Here is a 16,000-nt window from a genome sequence, read left to right as displayed (position 1 = left end):
AATGCACACGTTAAAATAACATTATATAAGTTGCTAAAACAGTGTTTATGGATGGTTAAACATTCTATATTTTTATTTTATATAATAGCAAAAAAGCACTGGCAAATACAACAAAGTAGTAATGAGATAAACCATTGTATTAAACAAAAGTCAAATTAAAACGTAAAACTCATTAGCAAAAAAATAAATAAATAAAGAGCAGGTGCTTGTCTTGTGTACATTTAGTCAGCTTTTAGTCAGCTTCAGTTGCATAATGCAAATATAAAATGTCTGCAAAAAAAATTCTGCTAAAACAACTACATCCTAAACTAGAGTAAGGAATGAGAGAAAACAAAAAAAGATACCTGAAGCACCATCCTTGGATGATTCTTTCTGAATTAACTCTATACTGTAAGAAACACTGCATACAAATAGTCTCTTTACGTGTTCAACAGCTAGTCACTGATGAAGGATCTTAAGAATTCAAAATGTTATGATTGTGTGGTTTGAAGGGATGTTTGTCTTCATTTCATTCCTCCATTTCAAGGTTTTTAACGTCACAGGACGATGAGGTGAAGCAGTAGCCTAATTTTTCCGTTGTTTTACCCTTGGTATAACAACACTTTCTGGAATTTTACTGTCCAGAAGAAGTCTTGAAACATACGCAACTAAGATTGTTCAATAAACAACTTCATCTCCAGCGCCTGCTCCTCCCTGGCTTTGTCAGTCAAACTCTTAGGCTGATAGAAGACTGATATCTTCTGGCAGGGATTCGACGTCCGGCGTCGAATCTATTATATCTGATATATATGACATGGAGATCCATCCGATCTAACATTTTGGCACGACCTAACACTGTGGAAGAACCCTCAAAGTTACACCTTTTCTGCCTAATCTATCCCTAAATGGTGCATATTAGTATATTAAGGGTACCTTAAAAGTACTTTTGGGGTAGATAAGGTATGTGGCGGGTTGAATGAGAACACAGAAAAATGCTCCGTTGTTTCATCCATTAAACACAAATAAAAGCCTGACAATGCTAAATGTTCAGTTTTCTGATATTATAATTCACAAATTAAAATTTGGCAAAAAATTCAATGTATTATTAATAATAATAATAATAATAATAATAATATGACCAACAGAGTTGTATGAGGCAAGTAATGGTGCTCTAATTTTTTTTTTATGGTTTTTATACTGTTTATATGGCAGAATATATGATAATGTAATAGAGGGTAAAAAAAATGTAGTAACAAACTTGAACTTCAATAAACCCTTAGAGTATTGGTCTGTATTCAAACATTCCGAAACGTAAAGCATTCACGTGACTGGAAAGAAAGAGAGGCTTCATTTTTGTTTGACCATGTGTTTCTCTGAAAACAATACGTGCTGCGGCACAGAGATTGATGAGAAATTGCACTGCATATTCGGTGCGTGCTTTGATAGCTTCAGTGTCATATGTAACATCACTACCTCTTCCCCCAGTGACAAGCTAAAGGTAACATTTTTCTGTCAGAATGTATTAACACATTACAGCATATTTGGTAACAGATTTCACATTACACTCTCCTATACACACGTACATAAATATTGAGGACATATCACTCATCTTCTCCTACAGCATACATATCAGCCAGTCTCCTGAACTGAGGTCCCCAATTCTGCAGATGCTGGAAGTCCTGATCTCCATCTCCGATGGACGACTGCAGAGAGCTGAGAGATCCAGCTTCAGACCCCTCACCCTCATGAGTAAACACCAGCATGGAGTCATACGGCGCCACATAGTGGTCATCATCTGCTGTGCACAGATTCTACAGAAACAGAATCCAATATATTACACATGCATTTAAAGGGGTGGTTGATTATGATTTCACTTTTCTAACTTTAGTTAGTGTGTAATGTTGCTGTCTGAGCATAAACAACATCTGCAAAGTTACAACGCTCAAAGTTCAAAGGAAAGGGAGATATTTTAATTTAAAGAAATTGCTTTTTAAGGACTACAACAAACAGCTGGTAGAGACTACACAACATTCCATTATGTACATTCAAATATCCCCGTAAACAGTCGGTTTTGTCTTAAACGGTTGAGAAAGAAAAACAGTAAGCCTATGTCTATTGAATCAGTGCACTGACAGCCTATACTCGCTGCTACCATTAATGTTGATCAAAGAACAAAAGAAAAAGAAAATCACTCACTGAACTTTTGTAACTTTAATTAGCTGAATATTTGATTTGCCTGTTGTTCAGTGCCGACTGCTCCAACAGCAACATGAGTCTGTGTATGCGACCTTGAGATGCGTTCCCTGTCAAACATCATTTATCCTTACTTTCGTAATTTTGTTAAACATTTTATCTGGATTTCTTGATCTTTTATGATTTTTTTTATACAATTTTGTTCTGCAGACGAAAAAATGTAACTACCCTGTTAATTCAGAATAGCAGAGATAGCCTATCCAATTAAAAAAAAAAATTATATAAATCAAGTAGCCAAGCCTAGGCCTATTTTATTTTGGTTTGCAGTCTAATAAAAGTTAATCAGAAAAACAAACGGTAGAAGTAACTTTACCGTTTCTGAATATTGTACATAATAAATAGGCCTAATCAAAAAGCTCAAACATGACATGATAGGCTATCTCATGCACGCGTTCGGAGTTTACAATGTTGGCAGCTCCGTTACAGTAGGCTATATTGGGAGCGTTATACTTTGCTTTAGATTAAAAATATAAATAAACAAAACAATTATAATTTTTAATGACTTATGTTTCTAAATAAATAAAGCAGTATTTTTTATTTTGTAAGCGGCTTAAGGTGACCTTGGAATTCAAACAAAAAATTGTTTTGCTCATGCAGAACGAAACAATTCGTTTTGAATTCCTAATTTTAGACAAATAACAAATATATTATAGTTTGAATATAAGTTTAAAAACAGCGCTACACATTATTAGGAAATTAAACTTATCATCATTAAAACAGGCGATACCGCCAAAAAAGAAAAGAAAAAAAGAGAAATATCGGACCTTATGAAAAACAAACAGGCAAGCCACCTTGCTGTAACATCAACATGCATTCAACATTCTAACAACCACCAAATTGTGTTTTGTTCTGTTCAGTTGTATTTAACATTTCTCCTCGCGAAACGAAATTTGTTTCAAACACCGATAAGAACACTGTGGAAATTATTAGCAGGACTAACACAAGCAAAGCTAATGTTTTATGCTTGTTTAAGCTGAAACTAACCACAGTAAAACCTTTAACGTTTTAATCATTAAATTAAAATAACTAAATCGCAGGCTATCATTAGATAAAGTGCAGCCAAACTCAACATGACCTGTGTTAACGGTGCATGTCCGTAGTGATGTCTGGGGCGGGCATGTTGGGGGCGGAGCTTGGGTAGACCATATAATCAGACTTAATTTTTTTTTTAAATGCTATCATAAAATAATGCTATATCATAAAGTCGATTATCGATAACATATTTTGTACATATCGCCAAGCCCTAATTCTGTTGTGGGCGCGTTCCTGGATTTTTTCTTTTCCATAGTTCCAAGGCCAACAAGTATGTTGAACTTGCAGAAATCATGGAGACTCTCATGCACATATACACACAAACACTCTATACATACTTCATAAATGAAGTGTCCGATATCTTCATTTTCCTCTGGATGTTGGCGATAGAAGACTGTATGTAAGGCCGGCGGGGCAATATCTGTAGAGAAAATCTCTGGACTCCAGCACAACAGCATCATATCATAGTCCTGTAACACACACATGTACATACACAACAAACACGGAGTACAGTAAGGCTTAACAACAGTATAACGCTTTAGTGGATTCAATGAAGATGATATGAGGAAGACCATGTGCACCTCCTGGTCCTGTTCGCCGCCTCCTTCCTCATTGTAACAAAATATATTGTCCCTGTCTTGTTTCTGGCTAAACTGTTCCAACTTTCTCCCACACTTTCTCCTCAGGTAAAGAAACAACAGCAGAAGCAGCACTAAAGAAAATAAGAAATATATATATATTTTTAAATGTTCTCAGCACTGTTATTAGTAGAGATTGCAAAGGCCAGCATCATTATAATAATTATAAATGTTTCTTGAGCAGCAAATCAGCGTATTAGAATGATTTCTGAAGGATCATGTGACACTGAAGACTGGAGTAATGATGCTGAAAAATCTGCTTTACATCACAGGAATAAATTACATTTAAAATATATTAAAGTACAAAACAGTTCTTTAAATTGTAATTATATTTCACAATATTAATGTTTTTACCATATGCATGATTAAATAAATGCAACCTTGGTGAGCATAAGAGACTTCTTGCAAAAACAATGTAAAAAAAAAAAAAAAGGTAGTTCATAAATAATTTACAAATATATATTTAGGAATTAAATGTTTGTAAACCCATATTTATGGGTTGTTTGCTTACCAAGAAAGCATAAGATAGTTGCTAAAACATAGATGGACAGGGTGGAGATGTTAGCAGCATATACACCGCTGGAGCAGGTCACATCATCACCTTTACAGTCACACACTTCCACTATGATAGAACTGTCCTGAAATAACATCTTAGAGTCGTACAAACGCAACAACAGGCTGTGTTCGCCAAGAGCCAAACGTCTGAGTGGTCTCAACCACGCCGCACAGCCTGAGAATACCACAGAGAAGAGTGTGAGATATACAATTTATTTATAACAGATTAACAAAACTTAATGTTAGCTGAACTAGTCTTACTGGAATTGCTGATGATGGTCCAGTTTCTTTGATATTCTTTATGTAGCTCTGTGATGAATGGTGCGCCGTTTTCTGGTCCATCTGGATCTGTGATGGTCAAACATATGGGCGTTGGTTCTTTAGAACATATTGGGACTCTGCGCTGATCCAGCACTGGAGCGTTGTCATTAATATCCAACAGCTTAATCACTAATGTGCCTGTTCCTGTGGCGGGCTCATCATCTAAAGAAAGAAATACAATGCAAAAAATGTTAAGGCTTGAGGCCTTGCCTTAGTCAGAATAATTAATAAAGTTTGCAGTTTAAAAAGAGTGGCTCACCAGAAGAGTAAAATTCTGTAATCTGTAACAAGGACTGTTTAGCAGAAAGTCTACTCTGCTCTTTTCCACACAGTCTTTACTGGTAAGTTACCATTAAATGATCATTTGTGAACATGGACCTTTTTTTTTTTTTAAATACTGGTAAATCGGTTCTGGCAATTTCCTGGTATGAGAAGATGTAACATTACCAGTAAATTACCAGTATGATGCTGTGTGTGAACAAAGAACTGGATTACCGGTATGAGCGCATACAAGGTCAGAACATGCTGACGTAATAAGTCTGCTTTGGGCCAATCATAAAGCTCTATGCAAGCTGTTTACAGTAAGTTCCGCTGTTTTTATCCGTTTTTCAATATAAATGTGTTAGACGGACATCTGACCGACCGTTGCGCCATCAGTCCTGTGGCTCTGCAGTTATTGAGTACTATAATAACTGCAATAGGCTATACACTAACCTAAAGGATTATTAGGAACACCATACTAATACTGTGTTTGACCCCCTTTCGCCTTCAGAACTGCCTTAATTCTACGTGGCATTGATTCAACAAGGTGCTGAAAGCATTCTTTAGAAATGTTGGCCCATATTGATAGGATAGCATCTTGCAGTTGATGGAGATTTGTGGGATGCACATCTAGGGCACGAAGCTCCCGTTCCACCACATCCCAAAGATGCTCTATTGGGTTGAGATCTGGTGACTGTGGGGGCCATTTTAGTACAGTGAACTCATTGTCATATTCAAGAAACCAATTTGAAATGATTCGAGCTTTGTGACATGGTGCATTATCCTGCTGGAAGTAGCCATCAGAGGATGGGTACATGGTGGTCATAAAGGGATGGACATGGTCAGAAACAATGCTCAGGTAGGCCGTGGCATTTAAACGATGCCCAATTGGCACTAAGGGGCCTAAAGTGTGCCAAGAAAACATCCCCCACACCATTACACCACCACCACCAGCCTGCACAGTGGTAACAAGGCATGATGGATCCATGTTCTCATTCTGTTTACGCCAAATTCTGACTCTACCATCTGAATGTCTCAACAGAAATCGAGACTCATCAGACCAGGCAACATTTTTCCAGTCTTCAACTGTCCAATTTTGGTGAGCTCGTGCAAATTGTAGCCTCTTTTTCCTATTTGTAGTGGAGATGAGTGGTACCCGGTGGGGTCTTCTGCTGTTGTAGCCCATCCGCCTCAAGGTTGTGCGTGTTGTGGCTTCACAAATGCTTTGCTGCATACCTCGGTTGTAACGAGTGGTTATTTCAGTCAAAGTTGCTCTTCTATCAGCTTGAATCAGTCGGCCCATTCTCCTCTGACCTCTAGCATCAACAAGGCATTTTCGCCCACAGGACTGCCGCATACTGGATGTTTTTCCCTTTTCACACCATTCTTTGTAAACCCTAGAAATGGTTGTGCGTGAAAATCCCAGTAACTGAGCAGATTGTGAAATACTCAGACCGGCCCGTCTGGCACCAACAACCATGCCACGCTCAAAATTGCTTAAATCACCTTTCTTTCCCATTCTGACATTCAGTTTGGAGTTCAGGAGATTGTCTTGACCAGGACCACACCCCTAAATGCATTGAAGCAACTGCCATGTGATTGGTTTATTAGATAATTGCATTAATGAGAAATTTAACAGGTGTTCCTAATAATCCTTTAGGTGAGTGTATATTATTTTTTATTTTTTTTAAGAGCAAAACCACATTCTGTGTGATCATCCACTTAATGCCTGTCACTCAAAAAATAAAAAAAAAGGTAGTCAAATTGGACAGTGTGAAACTAAAGCGCTTCTCCCCATCCAAGTGGATAAATGTGGTCATTTTCGGTGATTGACATTGCAGAGTTTACCGAATGGTATCTTACAGTTAAAAAGACAGAACTCCATTGCTTATGTGAACAACATATTTGTGTATTTACTGGAAAAGTTGTTCTTGTAATTTAACAGTAATTTACAGGGATTACTGTGTGACAGGGGCTAATGACTACAGCTGTAAAGCTCCTAAAAGGACCATTTTTTTTTTGAGTATTCAACACAAAATATTATATTATGAAAGTCTAATAATATATTCCAAGTCTTCTAAATCCAACATCAGATGCGTTTCGAGCAACAGAGGAGTGAGTAGATGACAAATTTCATTTTTGGGTGAACTATTCCAAGTCTTTAATCATCTAGATATTTAATTAAATTACCATTGTCATATGCAACTACTAAGACTTTGTACTGATCATCTCTTATGCATGAGCTGTTCTCTCTGTCCAATGAGCTCTTGACTCTGATGAGTCCAGTGTCCTCTGTGATCTCCAGCCAGTTTGCCAAATCACGCAGCAACTTATATCTGACATCAAAACAAAAACAAAACAATAAGCACGACAGACACAGTGGCGCACATAAAATGGTATTGTTTGCATGTGTACTATAGTAGTACCTTGGAGTTAGGGCTGTCACGATATCAGATTTTTCACTACACGATTATCGTAGCCAAAATACTTCACGGTAACGATTAACAATACATCTTAAATTTTTTCTTAAATGCTATCATAAAATAATGCTATATCATAAATAAATAATTTCGCAATGTTTCGAAATTTCAATGGTTCGCTGTTGGGGGTAGATCACAGCGAACCCATGAATCACTGATGACCACCACTGTTATGGTTTTTACCTGATCTCGATCAGTTTTCTATATTTGCAGACATTTTTAATGAGGCATTTGTGTAATTAAAAGGAAAAGTAGTAGTAGTTAATAGTCTCTTATTGGTCTGTTTAGACAAGCCCCTTTAGACAAGTCCTGCAAATTGATAAAAGAACACGTTATACAGAAACTTCCTATTTATTGGTATTTGATCTTTTGTTAATTGCATTTAATAAATAAATACTTTCAATAAAACTTTTGCAATGGGTTTTAAAAGCTGTTTTTATGGCAGGAGTTTTTTTTTTTTTTTTTTGCATTTAAAAAGTTGACCAGCAGGCGTCACCAGTGTGTGGTGTTGAGTGGTTCGAAATGGGATGGTTTGAAGAACACAGATAAACAATACTGTTGCAATCGTGTGTTAATTCTCTTCACGTTTCTTCAGTCAAAACATTTCTTTATTCTCTTTATTCTTCTCCAGCGTCGAGTATGAATGAAACAAATTACATGTGAGACTTTAACGCTGTGTACTTGTCATTTTATGGATTGTGGTTATCGCGATATACTGCAACATAGTAGAATAGTAGAAATGATGATAAATAATAAATAATTACTGTAAATACATGAATATGTTAATAATTTAATACCATATACATCAAAGTACCATAGTATTACAGTACCATTGGATAACTGTTAAATGGTACCACCACTGTACTTTATTGTAAAGGCCTTTGGTGATTAAAAAACTTTTTAGTTGGTTTTTAAAGTACAAAGAAAGAATTCAGATTAAAATAAAAGAACATACCCTGCAGGCATTTCAATGTTTACTGAATCAACGTCATGTATCAAGGTTGAATTTTGCAAATCGGATCAATGTTGATATCAAAATTGTTCAAAGTTGGTTTATAAGTATTCTGTTAACCATTTAGCATTAAACATTGTTTCAACGTTGAAAAAACAACGGACATTATTACAACTTCGGTCAAGGTTGGTCACATGATAAATACGCTAGATAAACACAAAACACACCATATAATTGTGCTGTTTTGTGTATGTATGCATGTAAAACCTTATTTTCTGATCTCTAGCAGTGTCTGGGTCTTTGGCTGTGTATTTTTGGATGGTGCTGCCCACCGCAAGATCCTCATAAACTATGACCCGTTTCTCTGCAGGCTCAAAGACAGGTGGCTCGTTTACATCCTGCACAGTGATGGTGACGGTTGCAGTGGAGGTGGGCAAAGGAATAGCAAAAGGAACCTCGTTCGTTACCACTACCAGCAGAGAGAAATGGTTGGCCTGCTCGAAGTCCAGAGCCTAAAAAGATACGGACAATTGGATTTTTATTTTCTGAGAAAAAAATGTATCCCCATCACTGAGCCAAGTTAAAAACAAACAAAGAAGCAGCTTGTATCAGCACACATGCTGGTGGAACGAAATAGTCACGGTGCTATTGTGAAGGTGGTGGTTGAGGAGAGATCCCCTGATATGATTGTAAAGCGCTTTGGGTGTACAGTAGTACATATGAAAGCGCTATATAAATGCCTCATTCATTCATTCATTCAAGACAATAAAATACTCAAAAAGTTTGGGGTTAGTGATATTTATTAAAGGGATAGTTCACTTTGAAATTAAATGTTGGTATGTTTTAGCTTACCTCAAGGGCATCCAAGATATAGGTGTCTTTTTTTCCGCAGTAGTTTCAATTTTGATATTTTTAGGTCAAACCGTTCTTGTCTGTCAGTCATATAATGCAGGTCTATGGTCACTGTCTCAAAGAGCATGCACAGAGTCCAAATTAAAACAATTCCCCATCGTCCAAATTAAACAATTCCCCATCGTAAGTACACATTGTTGGCCCAAGACACGAAACGAGCGGTTTGTGTGAGAAAACGAACAGTATTTATATAGTTTTTACCTCTTGTACACAGCCACGTCCAAGTGATCTGAGAGCGCGGGCGGGTATAGATATATACAATAGAAGTCGCCTTGGCTACGGCAGTTAATTGGAACGAAACCATCGACCTGCATTATTTGACTGACAGACAAGAACGGTTTGACCTAAAAATATCAAAATTGAAACTACTGCGGAAAAAAAGACACCGACATCTTGGATGCCCTTGAGGTAAGCTAAAACATAACAAAATTAAATTTCAAAGTGAACTATCCCTTTAAGTTTTTTTTTTGTATATCTTTTTAAGACATTGAATGCATTGATTTGATCAAAAATACAGTAACAACAGAAATATTGTAACAGTCATTACTCCTGTCTTCAGTGTCACATGATCTTTCAGAAATCATTCTAATAGGCTAAATTGCTAGACAGGGTAAACCCAGCCTGATCTGCCTGTGATTTGATTTCGCCCTGCAGCTCAGGCTGGAAACCTGTACATTTATCTCTGCTGCTTCCTTTACAAATTTGCAGGAACCAATCACAAACTGGCTTATCCACCTGGCGCGCTATTGGCGGGTTTAATCCAATCCAATTCCAGAGCCGTTACGGCTCAGTCCAATTCCTTTTAACCTCTCGGCGATGCTCAATGGCTTCTTTTTAACAAACAAATCGCTCGAGTGAGTGTAAATACCAGTAACTTTCATGTGTTTTTTTTGCGTAGTTTTCGTGGAGCTCTGCAAAGTACGTCACCCGATCGATGAACTGATCATGACATATGGACTAGAATTAGGCCTAATGTCTTTCTCTTTGAGATGTATATGAGAGCAAGCATTTAATAAAGAGAAAGGATCGTTGGTCTGATTGGTCGAAGGACTATCCAATTGTGTACAGAGTCATTTGAACTATGCTTGTTGATCACGCCTCTTGTGCAGTAAAATACATAACAGACTCCCCAGACCAATGTTCAGTCTTAAAACATTGAGCTTGGTCTGGTGATAGATTATCATTATTTGATGAATAAAAGTATTAATTTCTTTCTAAAAAATAAAATAAATAAAAATTCTTGCCGACCCTAAACTTTTGAACGGTAGTGTATAAAGTTCAAAAGAACAGCATTTATTTGAAACAGAAATCTTTTGAAACATTATACATTTACTGTCACTTTTCAGCAAATGAATGCATCCTTGCTAAATTAAATTCTTTACTGATTCTTAAACTTTTGAACGGTAGTGTGTATCTCAGTGTGTTGTATGTTTTGTTTGTATATTCACTTTTGATGTTGTGATAATTCCCTCCATCCTGCTGGGGCCGGTGCTGATGTTGAAGAACCCTTCCTCGTTGCCCTGGATGATGGTGAACTTTGCCACTGAGTTTGCAGTTAAAGGCTCGTCTCTATCTGTGACGACCAACCTTGCAACAATTTCCTCAACCTTATTTTCTTGTACTGTGCTCGCATACTGCCAAAACACACACAAACAGACTGTTTCATAAGTACTGAATGTCAGATGTTTGGAAGATTAAGCCTGAAGCAAAAACAAACAATGAACTCACCGTTCTTTTGCTGAACTTAGGTGCGTTATCATTGCTATCAGTGATTATGATGGTGACCATACAGGTGGAAGAAAGACCGTGACCATCCATATCTGCCGCCGTATACACCGTATGATTCTGTTACCACAGGGATGGACATGAACACATTTTATCAAAAGGGAATTCTGCTCTCTTGAACTTGCTATTAATAAAAAAAATATCAGTTTCCACAAAAATATGAAGCAGCTCCCGTTTTCAACATTGATAATAATAAGCAATGTTTCTTGAGCACCAAATAAGCATATTAGAATGATTTCTGAAGGATCATGTGACACTGAGCATTATAAATTCTTGTGATCAACATGGTGCTTTTAAATTTGGGTGCACTAGTCATAAATTGTGACTTTACCCACCCAAAAGCATAGTTTTTTGCATTGCTAGAAGCACCTGACATGAACCTGGGCAAAATTCTGAATTTAAGATTTGGCTCGCTTTCATTTCATGAGTTGGAATGCAAATTAGATTTTAAACTTTCTAAAACTTTCAAACAAGGCATTGTCATGCCATCATTCAAAGTTTGTATTGATGAACTTCCCTTTTCAAGTTAAAAATAAAAAAATACAATTTCAGATCATTTCAATTCTACTTCAAATTGCAATTCTGAATTCTGTTTACTGCCTCGATACAAATTCCATTTAAAAAAGCACTGATGTCAGTAAAGCCAGAGTATGGTAATCCGCAGAAAACACCCACCCATTCATAGAGAGAGAGACCCTTTTGGTCCAGTGTTATTTTAGTATTATTTATTTACTACTATTATATAATATTTGAATTAGCTTTTATTTGCATATTTTTATGTTTTTTTAAATAATTTTTAATTAGTGTTTGGTTGTTTCTATTTAGCTTTAATACATTTTTATTTCAGTTTTACTATTTTAGTACTTAAACTTAAAAAAGAAAGAAAGAAAATGGGCAACTAACTGAAACAGAATGAGTTTAAAGGTGCTGTATGTAAAAACATTTTGGACTGTACTAAAGCACAAAAATACCATAATAATGTTTGCAGAGATTTAGGAAACATGCTAAGTTCACATTCGTGTTTCTCCGAAAAACAATGTCACAGCCAGTTGTTTTACTTTGAAATGAGCGTTCCGTGTCGCAATGTCTTTTTTTTGTTTTGTGTGATCCCACCTACTGCCGATTTACCCAATAGTATTACGACACCACGGGTTGCCATTTGGCGGAAAACACAGCGTATTGTAGCTAGCAAGCAAACTAGGTCAGAGATCGCAGATTCTACCCAATCTAAAAAGCATCCATTTTAAAAGCTCTGTTTAGAAGGAATATTAAAACGCGGATAATTCAACTCATCAACTTACAGTGTAAGGCTCGTCACCTTTTATTAATAATTGCGCTTGTTCCTGCTGCATTTTCTCAATCTGGCAACCAGCGTGAGCGTCGAGTCTGAGGTTGGGGAGAAACAACCCTCTCCAATATTTTGAATTTGGATTGCAGAACCCATTTCAACCACTAGCTATCAATATTACATACTGCACCTTCAAGTTTAAGTTCATCTAATATTTATATATTATTGAAAGATTTTTTTGTGTGGAATTTTGTCTTTACTGAGCGTAGGGAAACTGACAGGAAGCAAAGTGGAGGCAAGACCAGGAAAGGTCTAGGTCAAGCTTGGACTCGAACACAGGTCAGCCGAAGCGCAATTGCGCTACACAACAAGCTTCCACAACAAAAATGATTTACAATTGCTTTAGTTTTCATAACAACCGGTCTCTACATGTGCAAAATCACTTAAGTTTTAATACCTCTCTGTCCAAAATGCCCAAAGAGGCCAGACTGATGACTCCATTGGTTGGGTCAATGCGGAATGCACCAACGTTGGGATCCTGTCTCACCAGTTTGTAACGCACAATGGCGTTTAAGGTGTTGGGGTCATCCAGGTCCTCTGCTGTCACTTGAATGAGAGGCACATCTGTATAAAACATAGTATTTTGTGTTATTTTATCTTCTAAGAAACAAATGTTTAGTTATTGCAAGATATTTCTGAGACAGATAGAAGGATCTCCACATCCTACATTGTTTGGCCCTTTCTAGGACCTCTCCCATAAAAGGATTTTGGGTACAGATGGGTTTGTGGTCATTTTGGTCAAGAACTTTTATGGTGAGTTGAACAGGGGTTTCAGTGTAGTCTTGATCCTCTGCTGAGGCATGAGTTGTGAGCTGCTCAAGTGCACAGACACATAACATACAGCATTTATCAACATAAACTCCTCCTATAAAGTAACACACTAACTTTGTTATGTTTGAGATCCTTCGATCACTGCAGGTCACTCACAACGTATTCTTCAGTTTCCTCTCTGTCCAGGTATTTGGTGACCCACAACATGCCTGAATATTTATCCACTTTGAAAAGGCCCTTGGGAGGCTGGTCGGCTCCAGCACCTGTTATTTTATAAATCATTCTCATGGAATCAGCAGCGGTGGACTTCATCTGTAGAGCAAAACATAGAAGCAAAGAAAAGAACTCTTCTTTTATGTTAAATAAAAATATTAAAATAAAGACAGAGCAAAGAAGACAATGATATGCAAATTAAAATAGGATAGAAAGTAAAAAGGACACATAGAAGAGAGGTACACCTTCACCACTTGCTTTGGGAATGGGCCTTTGTCATTTTCTGAAATGCTGACAGGGGGAATCAACCAATCCCTCTTTCTTCTGATCATGCCATTATATGGCCTGGGAATGACCCTCATCAAGCCATTATGGGTCTCTGGAGTTGTGCTATTCTGAATGACAAATTTAAATTGAATAACCAAAATATGTAAATATTTTAAAGGATTTTGAACTACAGTACAATGCTTCCAAAAAGTATTTGGACTCTTAAGCTGCATTTTTTAAATCCAATATACAACAAGTTGTCTTTATTTAATATTTAAATAATTTAAATAATATTTTAAATAATATTTATTTAATGTGATGATTATGAACTACGGTTGTGCTTGTGAACAAGAAACTGACTTGAATCCAAAAAATAATAATAATAGAATTGCAAAAAAGTAATTTATTTGCAGATGCCACTTGTTTTTGCAATAAATTTCATTTCAAATAAACATCCAAAAACTTTTTGGAACTACTAAATACTTTTAGAAATAATAAAAGAAAATCAGAAAACAGTTTTATAATATTTAATAGGGTCATTAATATACCTGCCAAAGCGGGCTGCTGTTTCTCTTGAATGGCTGTCCCCTGAACTGTCCCTGTTGAATGGCTTCTAAATACTGTGGTATGATCTTTCCATGGATTGTGAATATCACCTGTTAAAACAGATGAAGCATTCATAATTTTATGTATGATTTCAAATACTAATAATTAAAAAAAATTCAAGTAAACAGAAAATGTATAACTTTTCACTTGAATCAGGTTGCATAACTCCTATAGGTAAAGCTGGAACACAGAATACTATGTTAATTTTGATGCATACATTTTTTCTACATTCTATAATTAATTCTGCAAACATGACTAATTTTAAGGAATTATACATACTCACACAGTGATTAATTTAAAAAGAATGACATGACTCATTGTTGAAAATAATTTCCATATATACAGTACACTTAAAATATTTAATTTGAATTAAAATATACCATTTTGAAAGATCTATTTTCTGGACTTAAAACTTTTGCAGACAGACATACACAGATGACGGTGTCTTCATCACAACATGCATAAAACCAAAATATAAGAAAAAGATAATTAAACAACACTCACCAGAGACAAAACACAGGCACATCCCTTCATGCTCACAATGTAACGGAGTAATGAAATACACACTTTCTATGTGTATCTCGCTTCCTAGTTCCTAGAGGTAGCTGTGCTGTAAAGTCTGATCTCAGTTTGTGTGTGCATTTGCATGTTTATGATAAGGTGCTAAAGGCAAAGCGTCAGAGGACAATGAGCTTCACGACAGATGATGGCATGTTTAAAAACATGAAGCAAACATTGGTGCAGAAGTCATATGCAGGCATTGCATGGACAATTCAGTTACAGCTTCAACAAACTACATCCATGATTGTCATAGAAGTGACAAAAAATATTTAACAAAATAATATACAACATTTTTCTAATATAATAAAATGCAGACTGTTTGCAGTGTGTTGATGCCTCAAGCCTAGGGGCAAACAAATAGACAAAAGTGCTGCTATGTCATCATGGAAAAATTTGTTCATGAGAACTGTTTTTTGCTCTGACAGCAGTGCATCTGGTGAATTTGCTGTCAAGACTTTATAAAACTGTTCCATAATAAATATGAAACAATGCAGCAGCACAAAATTAACTCTGCAGTAACTTACTACCATGCACTGCTATAGAAAGGTGGCAAACAGAAGATTTGTGTTATTGACTTTTAGCTAATCAGTTACTGAATCGTATGTACATACTCACTGTAAAAAAAATGGCTGCGATTATTTATCACAACTTAAAATCCAACATTGTTTCAACTTTAAAAAGTATGTGTTCATGCTTGACTTAAAATATTAAGTTTAGTTAACTTCAGTTAAGTTGGATATTTAAGTTATCTCAACAAATTTTAAGTTGTTACAACTAATCGCAGCCACATTTTTTCCAGTGTGGAGAACAACTAATGACTGACTGTTTAAACTTTAAAATAATTACTAATTAGCTACTTTACACAAAAGTAACCTCTTAAATGTAATGTTGATAGCTAGACTTTGCAGTCATTAGCAATAATTGCCAACCATGTCACCATGATGTGGTTTTCTTTAAAAATAATCATACAGTTTAGGACAAAACTTGGAACGCAAGCAACCCAATAAGGATGAAGCCTATGGACTGAAACAACTCATAAGCCAACTTAGAACAATCACCTGGCAGT

General features: G+C 36.2%; 1 protein-coding gene across 2 annotated transcripts; it reads right to left on the bottom strand.

Moving 5' to 3' along the window:
- Positions 1-102: 102 nt before the first annotated feature.
- LOC309508234 (cadherin-1) lies at positions 103-15,067 on the bottom strand. Of its 2 annotated transcripts, XM_082182750.1 has the most exons (15): positions 14,878-15,067; positions 14,316-14,423; positions 13,746-13,895; positions 13,444-13,599; positions 13,184-13,328; positions 12,914-13,080; positions 11,112-11,228; positions 10,832-11,017; positions 8,739-8,983; positions 7,230-7,375; positions 4,719-4,940; positions 4,414-4,632; positions 3,846-3,976; positions 3,603-3,734; positions 103-1,790 (listed from the first exon to the last, which is right to left on the bottom strand). In XM_082182750.1, the coding sequence occupies exons 1-15, from the start codon at positions 14,905-14,907 to the stop codon at positions 1,581-1,583; spliced, it is 2,364 nt and encodes a 787-aa protein (XP_082038876.1). In that variant the 5' UTR covers positions 14,908-15,067; the 3' UTR covers positions 103-1,580. The 2 variants fall into 2 exon arrangements, with proteins under 2 accessions (XP_082038876.1, XP_082038877.1); XM_082182751.1 differs by lacking the exons at positions 14,316-14,423; positions 14,878-15,067 and having other exon boundaries at positions 13,759-13,884.
- Between the last annotated feature and the right edge of the window lie 933 nt (positions 15,068-16,000).

Source organism: Leuciscus leuciscus, assembly GCF_965113295.1.
Source record: "Leuciscus leuciscus genome assembly, chromosome: 10".
Taxonomy (NCBI): Eukaryota; Metazoa; Chordata; class Actinopteri; order Cypriniformes; family Leuciscidae; genus Leuciscus; species Leuciscus leuciscus.
Note: the sequence above shows the minus strand (reverse complement) of the source record. Positions and strands in the feature narration are given on the sequence as shown.